This window comes from Larimichthys crocea, chromosome VI (genome assembly GCF_000972845.2).
Source record: "Larimichthys crocea isolate SSNF chromosome VI, L_crocea_2.0, whole genome shotgun sequence".
Lineage (NCBI taxonomy): Eukaryota > Metazoa > Chordata > Actinopteri > Sciaenidae > Larimichthys > Larimichthys crocea.
Window position 1 is genome coordinate 19456090 of NC_040016.1, and position 12972 is coordinate 19469061.

At 41.1% G+C, this 12972-nt stretch overlaps 1 protein-coding gene across 9 annotated transcripts in view; it reads left to right on the top strand.

Annotated features, from left to right (window-relative positions):
- The window catches only part of slmapa (sarcolemma associated protein a), a 53983-nt gene extending 44635 nt beyond the window's left edge, over nucleotides 1–9348 (top strand). For 7 of the 9 annotated variants that reach the window (XM_019256837.2, XM_019256832.2, XM_027279126.1 and 4 more), the window contains 3 exons: nucleotides 644–815; nucleotides 952–1086; nucleotides 6721–9348. In XM_019256837.2, the coding sequence (XP_019112382.2) occupies nucleotides 644–815; nucleotides 952–1086; nucleotides 6721–6816 (403 nt within the window). In that variant the 3' untranslated portion in view covers nucleotides 6817–9348. Of the gene's footprint in view, nucleotides 1–643; nucleotides 816–951; nucleotides 1087–3196; nucleotides 3285–6720 lie in introns of all 9 variants that reach the window. The other 2 variants (XM_019256827.2, XM_019256852.2) reach the window with 1 other exon arrangement.
- Nucleotides 9349–12972: the final 3624 nt, after the last annotated feature.

Consider the following 12972-nt stretch of genomic DNA (forward strand, 5'->3'; position numbering starts at 1 on the left):
GCATGTTCTCTCTCAGCAGGATTTTGTCTGAGCTTCAGCTGTGTTTTCACTCGTTTCCAATAAACTGTGTAGGTGCCACTGGCAGCACTTCTAATGAATACCTGTGATGCACCACTCCTGTAAAAACTGCAGATGTCAGCTGCAGCTGACTGTCTCATCCCCTGCTGTTGAACAACCTTCCTGAACATCTCTTTTTAATGATTTTAGAGATTAAACCGAACATTTTGATGCAAATATTTATCTTCAGCAGCTCAAAACAACGTTTCCCAACTGTTTCCCAACACCAACATGCTGCGGTGTTATCTGATACATGCACTTAATATAAATGACTGTAAATCAACAAAGCCACGTAACAGCGCCCACCTGTCACACACTGGCTTCACCTCACAACCACGGAAGTTGCCGCTTGTTTATAACTTACTGTGATGCTAAAGAATCCATAAAAACAAGTTTCATAGATGAAATTAGTTGTTTCCAGGTTTCAAATACATAACCGGGAGATGAGAACTTCCTGAGAACACAAGTTCTGGGGAACAAAACTGGAAAACAAAGATTTTTTTTATTTGACTTTGACTCAAAAGTTGTTCCGTGCTGTTATTTTTCTTCTTTTCACTGGACATGGTGTTTCTCTGTTTGTGTGCAGCACCAGGGAGCAGAGTCAGGTCCTCAGCAGCAGTCTGGTGTCTCTGGAGAAGAGGGAGGAGGTTCTGCAGGACAAACTGGGTTCTCTGGAGAATCAACACCTGCAGGACGCAAGCAGGCTGAGGACCCAGCTGGACCAGGCCCAGGCCCACACACACACACTGCAGAAAGAGGTACACACTGCAGACACACACACACACACACGATCGCTTAATGACAAGTAACTTCCTCAACAGATACTGATGATGTGACGATTCATAGAAATGTTGTGATAATGGTTTACGTGTGTGTGTGTGTGGACATGTTCAGTATGAAGACACACAGTCTCAGCTGTTGGACCTCCGTCAGCGCTATGAGAGGACAGAGAAGGAGAAGCTGAACATCCACCAGGAGCTGGAGCAGTGCAGGAGCAGCCTGAAGCTGCTGCAGGACAAGACCAGCTCCGTGAGTGTACACACACACACACACACACACACACACACACACACACCTCCTTTTTAATAAGACCAAAGACTATATCAGCTGTTTGTGTTGTAACCTGTGTTTTTGTGTTTTCTCAGAAGTTTTCGTTTCCTTCCACAGTTTTTTTTTTTTTGGATTTTATGTTAAAGAGTAATGCAGGAGGAGCGCAGGACTTGCTCATGGACACTGTGGCAGTCTTGAACCTGCTAGTTGTAACCCACCAAGCACTTCAGTTCACAGCCTCCCTCCTCACTGCTTACTCTAACTAACTCTGGACTCGTCTCACCGGCCAGTGTTGATGAATCTTCAGTCAGTAGATAACAAACAGACTGATAACCTTTGTGGTGATTTTAGCAGATTTAATTAATCCATAAATGAATATAGAAACTGTTTTTCTTTTTAATTCAGCTCTTCCAGCTGAGGTGACCTCATCATTTCTGCCTTTTCATCCTCAGTTGATAAATAACAGCTGTTAGTTTGTCTCTGTGAAAACTCCAGGAAACACAAATCAGAAAAAGACGATGACAGCGAGGCGGAGCAGCCTCCTCCTCCTCCTCCTCCTCCTCCCCTCTTCTTCCTCTCCTCCTCCTCCTCTTCTCGCTCATCTCCCTGTCTTCAGCTTTTCTTCGTCCTCCGTCTTTTGTTGATGTGACAGTCGATGTTTGTCTCATTCCTCAGGTTTTTTTTTTGTTAACCCAGGGCTTTTCAGAATAAGAGTCCTGGCATTTGCAGGATGAGCGCATCAAGCTTTGTTTTTTTTTGTTTTTTTTTTAAAGGATAATTTCTGTTTATTACAAACTTTGATCTAATTCTCACAGTTTTGTCCGTCATTTCTTTCAGTTCACTTTTTGCACTCAGAGTAGCTGAGACCTGGGGACACGGTGACGCGACTAAAATCAAGTTAGACTCAAGGTGAACTTTGCAAACGTGAGGGATTATTAGCAGGTTTAAGTGACATTCTTGAGGTCATTTATTACTTCCTCTGGAGCGACTGATAGCCTTTATAAAACTTTGTTTCCCCATACTTTAGTACTCTACTAGACTTGCAGATAAATTGATGTAAAACTGGTGCACTTCCCCTTTAAGAAGCTGCAAGTGTGGGACAGAACCGGTGCTGTTCTTTAAGGCGTCTCACGCAGAAAACTCGCAGTAATTTGGCCTCAAGTACAAAAAAAATCATCTGATGTCACGCAAGCTGCCAGATTGTCTATGAAACACAATCTACACACACAGTCCACATAGTGCGTTCAGTTTCAACCCCTCTGGCACCGCAGACTGGCAGCCCACTAATTAAAGGATGGATTAATGTTAATTTTCCAATAAAAGAGACAAAACACACAAAACTTGAAGATGAATTTGACTTGCTATAATATTTTAATATCTTTATTGTGAATACTTAGACGTCCCTCTGTTCCCAGATGTCAGCTGTCAGAGAAGTGAAGGACCAAACTGTGAGAATAAGACTCAAGTTTTAATAACTCAGAATTATCCTGTGAGTCCATTATTTATCTTCACCAGGTATGTCATGTATCGGCACCCTCCAGTTTTATTTAGCCTTCCTCTTGTGTTTAGCACTTTGTGATACTGTTTTTTTTAATGTATATATTAAAGAAACATTTCACGCTGGACTTTTAAAAGCCAGTTATCGTCGTCAGCCTGTACAGTTCACTGTCTGAGTGCTAACACGATGTCCTGGTGCAGAAAGTTAATGAGCCGAACTCCAACAGGAAAGCGTTGCCTGGGTGACGGGTGGTGTTTGCTGAACGCGGCTGTTGAATGTGACGAGACACACACCTACAAACTCCCCCTCTCTCTCTCTCTCTCTCTCTCTCTCTCTCTCTCTCTCTCTCTCTCTCTCTCCCTCTCTCTCTCTCTCTCTCTCTCTCTCTCTCTCTCTCTCTCTCTCTCTCTCTCTCTGTCTCTCTCTCTGTCTCTCTGTCTCTCTCTCTCTCTCTCTCTCTCTCTCTGTCTCTCTCTCTCTGTCTCCCCCTCTACCTCCCCCCTCGCTGTAGCTGCTCCATCCTCCATGTTGGTTTTGGTTGATTTGCCGGCTGATTTCTTCTTATCCCTCTCCTCCTTCCCTCCCCTCTAGCCATCCATATTGCAGCCTGTCCAAGCCATATTCATTGGCCTTGTCCTGGCTCTGCTCTACTGGTGTTTCGGCCAGTTGTGGTAGAAAGGTACACACGACATGACATCAGTCTGTCTCTCTCTCTCTCTCTTGTCTCTTTTGTCTCCATCTGTCCATCATCTGTGGAAGGAAAGATGGCAGAGGTGAAAACATGGTCCTGAGCTGTGATGAATTCAGGGTAACGTGTTAAAGTCTTGACCTAACTTAACGCAGTCCTCATTCGGGTAAAATGTTTATTCTCAGTAGATCTAAAGTGTAGTCATGCCCTTTAACCTTCAGTGCTGTGTTTAGAAATGCAGTTATCATTAAACTACATTTCAACTTAACTCCATGTGGAGTTAAGTTAGTTAGAATTAGGCTGAAATATGTTAGGGCGACATGTTGAAAACAATTATTGTATCAGTGTAAAATATAAAGATTTAAGACACAAACACGTCACCGTTGCAGCGTCTGATATAAAATTAAGAAATTTACAGAGTTAGACGGACTCCCTAATGTTTTGCTTGTAAGCAAAGCAGTAAGCAGCGTGTTGTGTCTCACATATGTCGACCTCAGGGACAGTAGGTGATGTGCAGGTGAAACAAATACGACATTATGTAATGGAGAGTTACATTTATAAAGTTTATGAGTATTTAGTACTAACAGGCTGTTAGTGTTGAACCCTGAATTCAGATCAGCAGGACTCTTCTCACCTCCTACACTTCCCTTTAAGACTGAGCATCTTCATCTTCATCGTCATCACCACAGTGGTCTTTGTCTTCTGGTTTGAGCAGCTCTAACTGCATGAGTGTCGGTCTGTCTGCCTGTCAGTCAAACTTCTGCTGCTTCTGCTCTGCTGCAGCTAACACTGAACTCTTTAAAGGGACGTGATCCCATCGACCACAGGCCCTCAGTTTAAAGGGGGATACCTTTGTCTCCGCAGTGCCTGCTGACATTTTTAGTTTCATTTGGAAGGAAACAGGCTCCTGGCTTTGTTAGCATGGCTCTGTACACGTGTGATGGTTTCTGATAGATGTAATTTCAGTGATGAGGTTTCCTGACGGCGGTGTCGGACGCCGTTCTCTGTGTAAACTCATCCTCACCATTATATTCTTATTCTTTGACTTCTCTACAGCCCATTGGTTCCTCCTGAAGAGATAAATCTTCAAATATTTAGTTTTATGTTTTAAAAAAACCCTCAGTAATTTCTTAAAGCAGCTGTCCAGAATTATTTAGGACCGGGCTAAATTTCTGTCTGATCGGAGCTGTTTAGATTTGCTGTCAAAAGATCCGTTATAGTTGAAGTGAGTATTTTACATGTTACTGTGAAAACTGAACTCTGATCTAACTATCTTCACTGACTTTATTTTTCCTTCAATTTGACAAAGTAAAGCTGCCTTTAGCGTCTTTGTCAGTGTCGAGGACGCAAACGTCTTGATTGAACAAACTTTATTTTGGACTTAATCGACCGAGTGATAGTGTTAGAGCACGTCGAGGCCGTTCAATCGATCCGTGTTGTGCGAGCATGAAAGTGTAGCCCTGGAGAAACGTGTCGTGACTTGGTCCGCATGGCTTCAAAGGTCAGGCCGAGAAGGCAAAAAAAATCAAAGAGTTCAGGAAGATGTGCAGCTCACGTTAAAGATTCGATTTTTGCAGACGACAGTAAGATTTCCTTTGATTCGTCTGAGATGAATTTGACTAAATGACTAAATATGGACAAAATCTTGAAAATGTTGCAGTTTTTATGGATTAGAAACAAACTCGTGGTCTGAGCAGTCTGGATGTTGCTGATGTCGAAGTAAATAACCGCTTAGCATGAATTAATTTTTACTCTGAATGGAGAAAGGTGTTTCCCTTTAAAGAGTCTCTTTCCTCGTCGTCTCTCCTCACTCATTCACTCACATCTCTTCACAGCTCCCTCTCACTTTCAGGGTGTTGGTGCTTTTTTTAATTTAATGTTAATTTGACTTCATTTCATACATCGTTGTCTCTTGCAGCAGCGCTTGTGGTCACCTTATTCATGCTCCTTTCATTCCTGACCTCCAGTCTGCTGCTTCATCTCGGTTGTTTTTCCATTTTGTTCAGCCTCTGCCTGCTGACAGATCTCCTGTCTTTGACCTTTTTTATTTTTCTTCATTATTAAAACATCCACCGTTCTGTCCGTCATCTTCGTCCTGTGTTGTGCTGGTTTGCTGCTTGTTCATTTGGGAATGTCTGACCAGTCTTTCCAGTCGTTTGCTCCGAGGGAAAACTGGTCTGTAACTTTTCTGTTTTTCTTACTCAGGTAACTTCCTCGGCCTTGTTTACTTTGCTGCTTCCTCCTGTTTATTTCTTTTTTATTTCCTCCTCTCCTCTTCCTCTCCTGAAGTCCTAAAAGATTCTATTTTTTATTTTTTTTATCATCCAGTATTTAATATTTCGATGTATTATAAACCCACATACTTGTGCTCATATTTAATGCCAACAGCAACTCAAAATAAAGATCTGAATGTCGTATAATAAAATCAAACAGACTGTTCTCAGCAGAAATCATCTGTTGTTTACTTTACATCTAGCTGATAAGAAGAACACACATTTTAGAAATCATCCGTCTGTGATCGAGTACGTAGTTTTGGAGGATGCCGAGGTTTAGAAGTTTATGAAATGTGAGCATGAGGCCTCCAAAAGTCCAAATAAAAACTAAAGTCGTCTTTGTTACGATGTAGGGAAAGTTAAGTAACATAAAACCAGCTGTACTCGGTAAAACAAAGTTATTTATTTCCATGATTTGGATTAATTATGATACAACTTAAGTCCTAAACCGCCTGATAGAAGAATAACTTCACTGTCTGTTATTGAACAGCCAAAAAATACAGACAGTGTTCTTAAACCTCGAGCTTCTAACAAAAATGTCTCTACGTGAGTGTGAAACCACGTCAGTCATTCACAGCATAACACAGAGAGGTGACTGTCTTTGTTGGATCAGTTCTTCAGTTTGGGAGGTCGGACCAGATGCTGCTCTGATCAGGATCCTCCGTCTGATGACGGGATGGGCAGGCGACCACGCACCTTAGAGATTAATGACACAGAGATGTACCATCAGGAAAACAAAGAGCAGTTATTCAAATCAAACTTATTTATGCTCCATAGTGTTTTATTTTTAGAGATTGTCAGGATAAAGTTTCAGTTTCTCGTCATATTTTGTTTTCTCAGTTTTAAAGTTATCTGGGTCCAAACTATATTTATATATAACCGCCGTCTGTTTTAGTCTTCTGTAAGTAAACACTTTTACACACTCCTAGATAACTTCTGAATAAATAAATTGCGTGACAAAGAAAGAAAATATCATCTTTTGGACTTGAGCTTTGCTTCTTTACTTCATCTTTCCCTCTGCCTCCTCTTCATCCACTTTCCTCTTCCTCTTCTTCTCTCTTGGTTTCAGTTTGAGTTCAGAGCTTCAGACGTGACGACTAACTGCATTTCTTTGTGTTTTCCTCTGTGTGTGTGTCGTCGTGTCTCTCTGACAGAGCGGCTGGAGCCCCTGGATGCCGGTCATCGCAGTGATGGTCGCCGTGACGGCAGCCGTCCTCTACCCGAACCTCTCCAAGAGCAGCTCCACCTAGGACGCACACAGCAAACACAAACAGACACACACACACACACAGAGCGCTGTGAGGAGAGCATCACTGCTTTACTTGTATAAAGTCTAATTGTACATAATTGTAGAGGGAATATAAAGGTTGTGGTTTCTACAGAGGATTCAGATGCTTCTTGGTTTATTTTGTTTTTGTGTGTTTTTGTTGTTTTTTTTTCTGCCGCTGAGAGTTTTGTTGTCGTTTTTATTCTCGGCTCTCTCTCGGCTGTGGTGGGGGCTTTTTTTTTTTTTTTTGGTTTTCGTCTCTCTGCTGATTTCTGGGTAACACGGCGTTCTCCAGCAGGCCGAACTTCCTCACACAAACAAAAAAAAAAAAACTTGCCACATGTGACGTTCACACATTGTACGTATGCAGAACTTCCCAGCAGCCTCAGCCTCAGTCAGGAGGACGTGATCCAGACTTGTCACTGACGAGCCGGCAGGTCTGCAGTTTGCCTGACGGAGCGTCTGCACACCTTTATCGATAGATTTCATCGGTTATTGGAGTCTGTTTGTCGGCGGTGTTTACCTGTAAGCTCTGCAGCGCTGCATCAGGATACTTCATCATTATCTTTACTCAAGAAACACCGATGTAACTAACTCTGCCATATTCAAGTTTAATTTTCACTCACCTGCTCAGCGCTTTCACACTTCCCTCCTAAAAACGACCACCAACTGCTAACATTTATTTGCCAGCGTGGCTTTGAGGTATATCTTGAAACACCGAGTTGTTTAGTAGTATGCACCACGAGTTCACAGTAAAAACAGTGATGATAAAAGCCTGAATGTTTTTTGTACCAAATCTTGAGTCTCTGTTGTTTAGAAAAGTTTTTTTAAACTTTAATATTCCAGTCGATGTTCTCTCCACATGGTGCGTATTCTTAAACAATGTGTGTTATCACAAACAAACAGACGTACAGCGATCTGCGGGAAGGAAGGAAGGAAGCGTTTCTTTTTATTTGACTTTATTTGAACTTTCCTCGTCCTCACTGCAGCTGCCGCTCACTTGTTTCTCAGTTCATTGTTGATTGTGAAATCTTTTAAAAACAGACGAATGTTCATCACAGTTTCTCATAATTCTCTTCCAAAAACTCAAAAGATGTTTCATTTACTATCATGAAAAGAAAGAAAAGCAGCAGATAGAAGAAGCTGGAACCAGACAACATTCGTCAGTTTGGCTTGAAACATAATTCATTAAAGCTGCCAAATATTTAAAAAAGAAACCTGAATATCTCCTGAGTGAGAGGTCAGTCACGCTCCTCTCTCTGATTGGTCAGTTCAGTTCAGCGCCTGTTCCTGGGACTCATGGTTGTGGGTCAAACGTTTACACGTCAGTACATCCACCCTCATAGTAAATCTCCGTTCAGGCTGTCGGAGCACAGACGAAGCACAAACAGTGACCGAGCGTCTGCGTCAGTGTTCTGTCGTGAGCTGAGTCTGTTGGGAAGTGCTCGCACGTTAGGCGGGTTTCGTTTTTTTCCGGAAGTCGTGCTCTGTTCTGTTCTGGTTTTAAGGCGGCCATGTTGGACGTCTAACATGGTTTGTGTTTTTTTGGGGGTTTTTTGGGGTCGGGGTTTAAAAACTTGAAGCCAAATTATTAAAATAAAAATCTGATTTTTTTTTTTATTTTCTTTTTTGTTTTTGTTTTTCCCGGGGCACAGAAAAAGGGGGTCAAAGTGCCTCTGATGTAACTAACACCACAGTTTGTGTATGTGTGCGGGCAAACGCACAAACACACACACGCACACACACTTTTTCTGATAAACACACAAACACACACACACAGATTTGACTGTCAGAGGTCTGTCGGTGTCAAGAGTGTGGAGAGAAGCTGTAACGTCTCAGCTTTTTCCAGAGCTTTCACCCGCTACTCAAACTCTTCACCACGGCTTTATCGTGACCGAGGAGTTCATGTTTTTGTGAGAAGCTTTTCCTCTTTCCTCTTTGAGATTTCCACGCCTCTTTTACTTTAGGGAACAACATGGCCGTTTATCCGGTGCCATCCTCAGGACAAACTTTACATCACAGATCATAAAACAAACAAAGTTTTTCATCCATCCTGTCGTGTGACGAGCCTCCGCAGAGCTGCTCGCAGAGTTTCTTAAAAAACAGGACGACGGTTCAGCTTCTCTCCAGACAAACTGTGAACACTCGAAAGGCCTCGGCTGAAATGTTTTTAGCAGATATTAAATTATTTCAAAGTGTGTGTGAGTGTGTGTCGGTTCACACTCTGGACTCTTGAGCAGCGTTTGTCATCGTTCGTGTACTCTGTCTTGTCTCCGTGTTTAAAAAAAATAAAAAATAAATAAATACGAACAAATATTCCTGATGTTTAAAGAGAAAAACACTACAGTACAGAGAGAATTGTAAAATAAAATGTTATTGAATGATGTGCTACTAGACTTATTTTGTTAAAATTGTTTAGAGATATGAGAGGGAGATATGTAGAGGAGACAGTATGATGATGTATTGAATATGCAGAGCAATGTTTGGATTAAAGTTGTAGCAAGCTGACCCACCACACCGGCTTCCAGCGCCTTCATTCATTCACTAATGATCACACAATGAGGACTCAACCTGGTCTAACATCATCCTTGTTTTCAGGTAGTTAACGTTAAAGGCAGGATGCTTTTATTTTGAAATAAAGCCAACCAACTGAGTCGAATCAGCACTTGGGTTTCTACTGAAGCTGCACAGCTTTTAAATTAAAGTCAGATTTTACTACATGAACTACATGTGTGCAGGTAATTTTATCGAGAGATGGAGTAAAAATAAAGAAATATAAGAAGATCTGAGCAAACACTTGGTGACAGTGGCGAGGAAAGACTTCCTTTCAGAGGTAGAGACATCAGTCAGGTCCAGAGCTGATGTTAGGTGAGGATCCGGCTCTCAGTCAGCGTTCCAGTTCATCCCAAAGGTGTTGGACGGGCTTGAGGTCTTCACTTGGCGACTGTGGCAAGAAAAAAAACTACCTTTAGGAGGCAGAACCCGGATCATGGTGTGCAAACAAATCACAATCTAGGTGTAGCCACGAGAACCTGTGAGATGAGAAAGCATAAGAACCAGAAGAAGAAGAAGCGAAGTTAGTAACATGAATTAGTGGAACATGATGTTTGAGAAGTTTCTGGACAATCAGCTCCAGAGCTCTCCTCAGCACAGAGTCAGCCTTCTTAATCGGTTTCAGTGTGGCTGACTGATATTGCTCCAACAGATGAACACGTTAAAAGACGGAGGAAGGAAGGAGTCTTTTCCTGCAGATGACTTCAGTGTTACACCTCCAGTCCAATCTGATGTCCAGGTGCCCACTCAAGCACCTGTAGGCCACCATTGTTATTGAATTTTCCATCCTTAGGTTACACAAGATCACGCGTGAGCCTTGAGGTCCTCGGCAGTATTAGTTGTTTGGCTTTGGTTGGGAACAGTAGGTGCCAGTCTATCTCAACACTGTGGTGGCCAGAGTCAAAGAGACCTGTTGCTGCCTTCATAGACATAATAGATAGCTGGACGTTGATGTTTCATTAACATAAACAGACTAGAATATACTGACAATAACACCTCCATGGGTAAAGACTTTCTCTTTGACTAATTCTGGGCGTGTAGTATTTGTGGTGTTATCTTGGGGTTTAAAGTCGATCCACCAGGATGAGTTGGTCAGAATGTGAGACCGACTCAGGCACTTCTGATGAACTTTGAGAGTGTCTCTAATTCTCTTTGCTCAAGCGTCAATAAATAATACAGCATAAGACATCAGAGGCTCCTGAACACTTTCTTCCCTCCTGACCTCACCATTGACCTTTGACTTCAGCAATTTCTCCACAACAACCATCTCCACATCTTCACCCCAGATGGACACTGTGCTCAGGTTAAACTCCGTCCTCCTGAAGTCCACGAACATCTCTTCCTCTGAAGGTTTGTTCACATTAAAGGTGCAGTTTGTACCTAGCAGTCAGGTTGCAGAACACTCTCTGCCACGCCTCATCCTCTCCTTCTGTGATCACACTTATGAATATCGTACTCAATTCCTGCTCATGAAAATGACACACTGGACCTTTTAAAATAAGAATATGTAGCCACAGATGCTGCAGTGTAATCAGTGGTTTAGATGAAATATTTGTCTTTTTTTTTTGGGATGTGGTCCTGAAATCTTTGATTTGGATAATCGTGTGATGATGGACCGATTGGACGCTTTAATGTCCTGTAATTATAAGATTAAGTTTGGGGTCGTGTCCTGACTGTGTCACATGAACGTGGTGAAATGGAAAAACTCAAAAAGTACAAACACTGAGGAGACGTGTATGTATGCGTGTGTGTGTGATGTACAGACTGCACCATTAAACAGGCCTGGACGTGTGTGTACTGTGATATTAGCTGAATGTCTTCACACGACAAACACGCATCAATCATTCAGCAGCAGCATGATGTCATCTTTACGAGGAGGTTGCAACATGTAGAAGGAATTAAGACTCAGCCCGCAGAGTCTTTGTGTTCAGCAGAGTCTGAAAACTGCAGAGAGAAATAAATATTTCATCTGTATGTGATGAAGAAATTAAAACAAGAAGAGTGTTTTCTGATGTTTAAATCACGAGCTTGTGTCTGCTTACAATAAAATCCTAATCAATAATAATCACATGAATAAACAAAAGAAGCAAGGATCATTTTTCCTCTCAACATATTTGATAGTTTGAAGATTACATTATAACATTATAATTACATAAACTCACAGATACAGGACTCCTCACATGTAACCCGAAGCAAGTTGTTTAACTTATAAAGAATCTTTTATCAAAGTCACTGTGACTGAAAAATAGAAATATGAATAATTTAAGGTAAAAAAATCATCTTAAAAAGCCAATTTCTATCAATCCAGACCATAAAAATCATTTGAATTTTATACTAAAAGGTTGTAAAGTGAAGAATATAACATTTAGAATTATACATTTGTAATAAACAATATACTGTGTGTATGTGTTGTTTAAATATAAATCCACAGAACACAGGGGGCTTTGTCTGACCAGCAGTCATAATTTAACTGCTCGTCTTTCTCAGGAGTTCAGCTGATCCCAGAGACGAGACGAGACACGAGGCGAGAGGTGAATCATCGCACGGAAAAATCATTTTTTAATGTAACGTTATCTTTAAAAGTTAAAAAACTCTTATTTCATGATTTGTCTTCAGTAGATAAAATGTTGACTTCCTGCTTCATAGTTGACCTTTAATGTCAGTAAAACATTAAAAAAAAAAACACATTTTAAATGTCTGTCGTATGTTAGATACAGTTTTTATCGAACATGAGTAATTTTATTTTTATGATTCATAAACTTCTTCTTCTTCTTCTTCTTCTTCTTCTTCTTCTTCTTCTTCTTCTTCTTCTTCTTCTTCTTTTTACCCACCCTGAACTGCAGGATCAGCACAAAAAAGGGTGTGGATGAATGTGTGTGTGTGTGTGTGTGTGTGTGTGTGCGTGTGTGTGTGTGTGTGTGTGTGTTTGGACTTGTTCAGATCTGAAACAACAGAACAGACCAATAACTGGAGTTTATAATCTTCAGGAAACAGGAGGCATCACTCCAGGAACAGAGAGCTTCACACAGCTGTTCATGTTCATATTACCCCTAACCAGAAATCCAAATTCAGCAGGTCTCAGCTCCTGTTGGATCTTCTCATCGTGTCTTCACGTTAAGTTTTTCGGGTCTTTTAGTCTCAGAGATTTCTCTTCTCTGTTTTTGTACCTTTGAAATATTCCTAAAGCTCTCAGTACAAGCGACTCATAACCTTTTATTCTATTTATCTGTTCAGATGATAGTGAAAATGATTTTCACCCTTCGACTACAGAAGAAGGTAAAAACTGTGAAAGCTCAGATTGTTATAACGATGTGGAGTTTTTATTCTTTCTATCCGGGCGTCTTGTGGTCCACGACCTGAACCTGTGCGGCTCATCTCACTGATTGTGATGTTAAACTCCAAAACTTAATTTGTTGTTTGTCCACACACACACACACAAAACTAAAAACAAATATGAAAAAAAACATCAGTTAATTAAATTAGACAAGTTATAAAAACATTTTAAAAAATAAAATCAATAATAAAACACATTAAACTGTATAAATACAGAGACAAACTAACTAAATAAATGTTGTTGGACAACAGA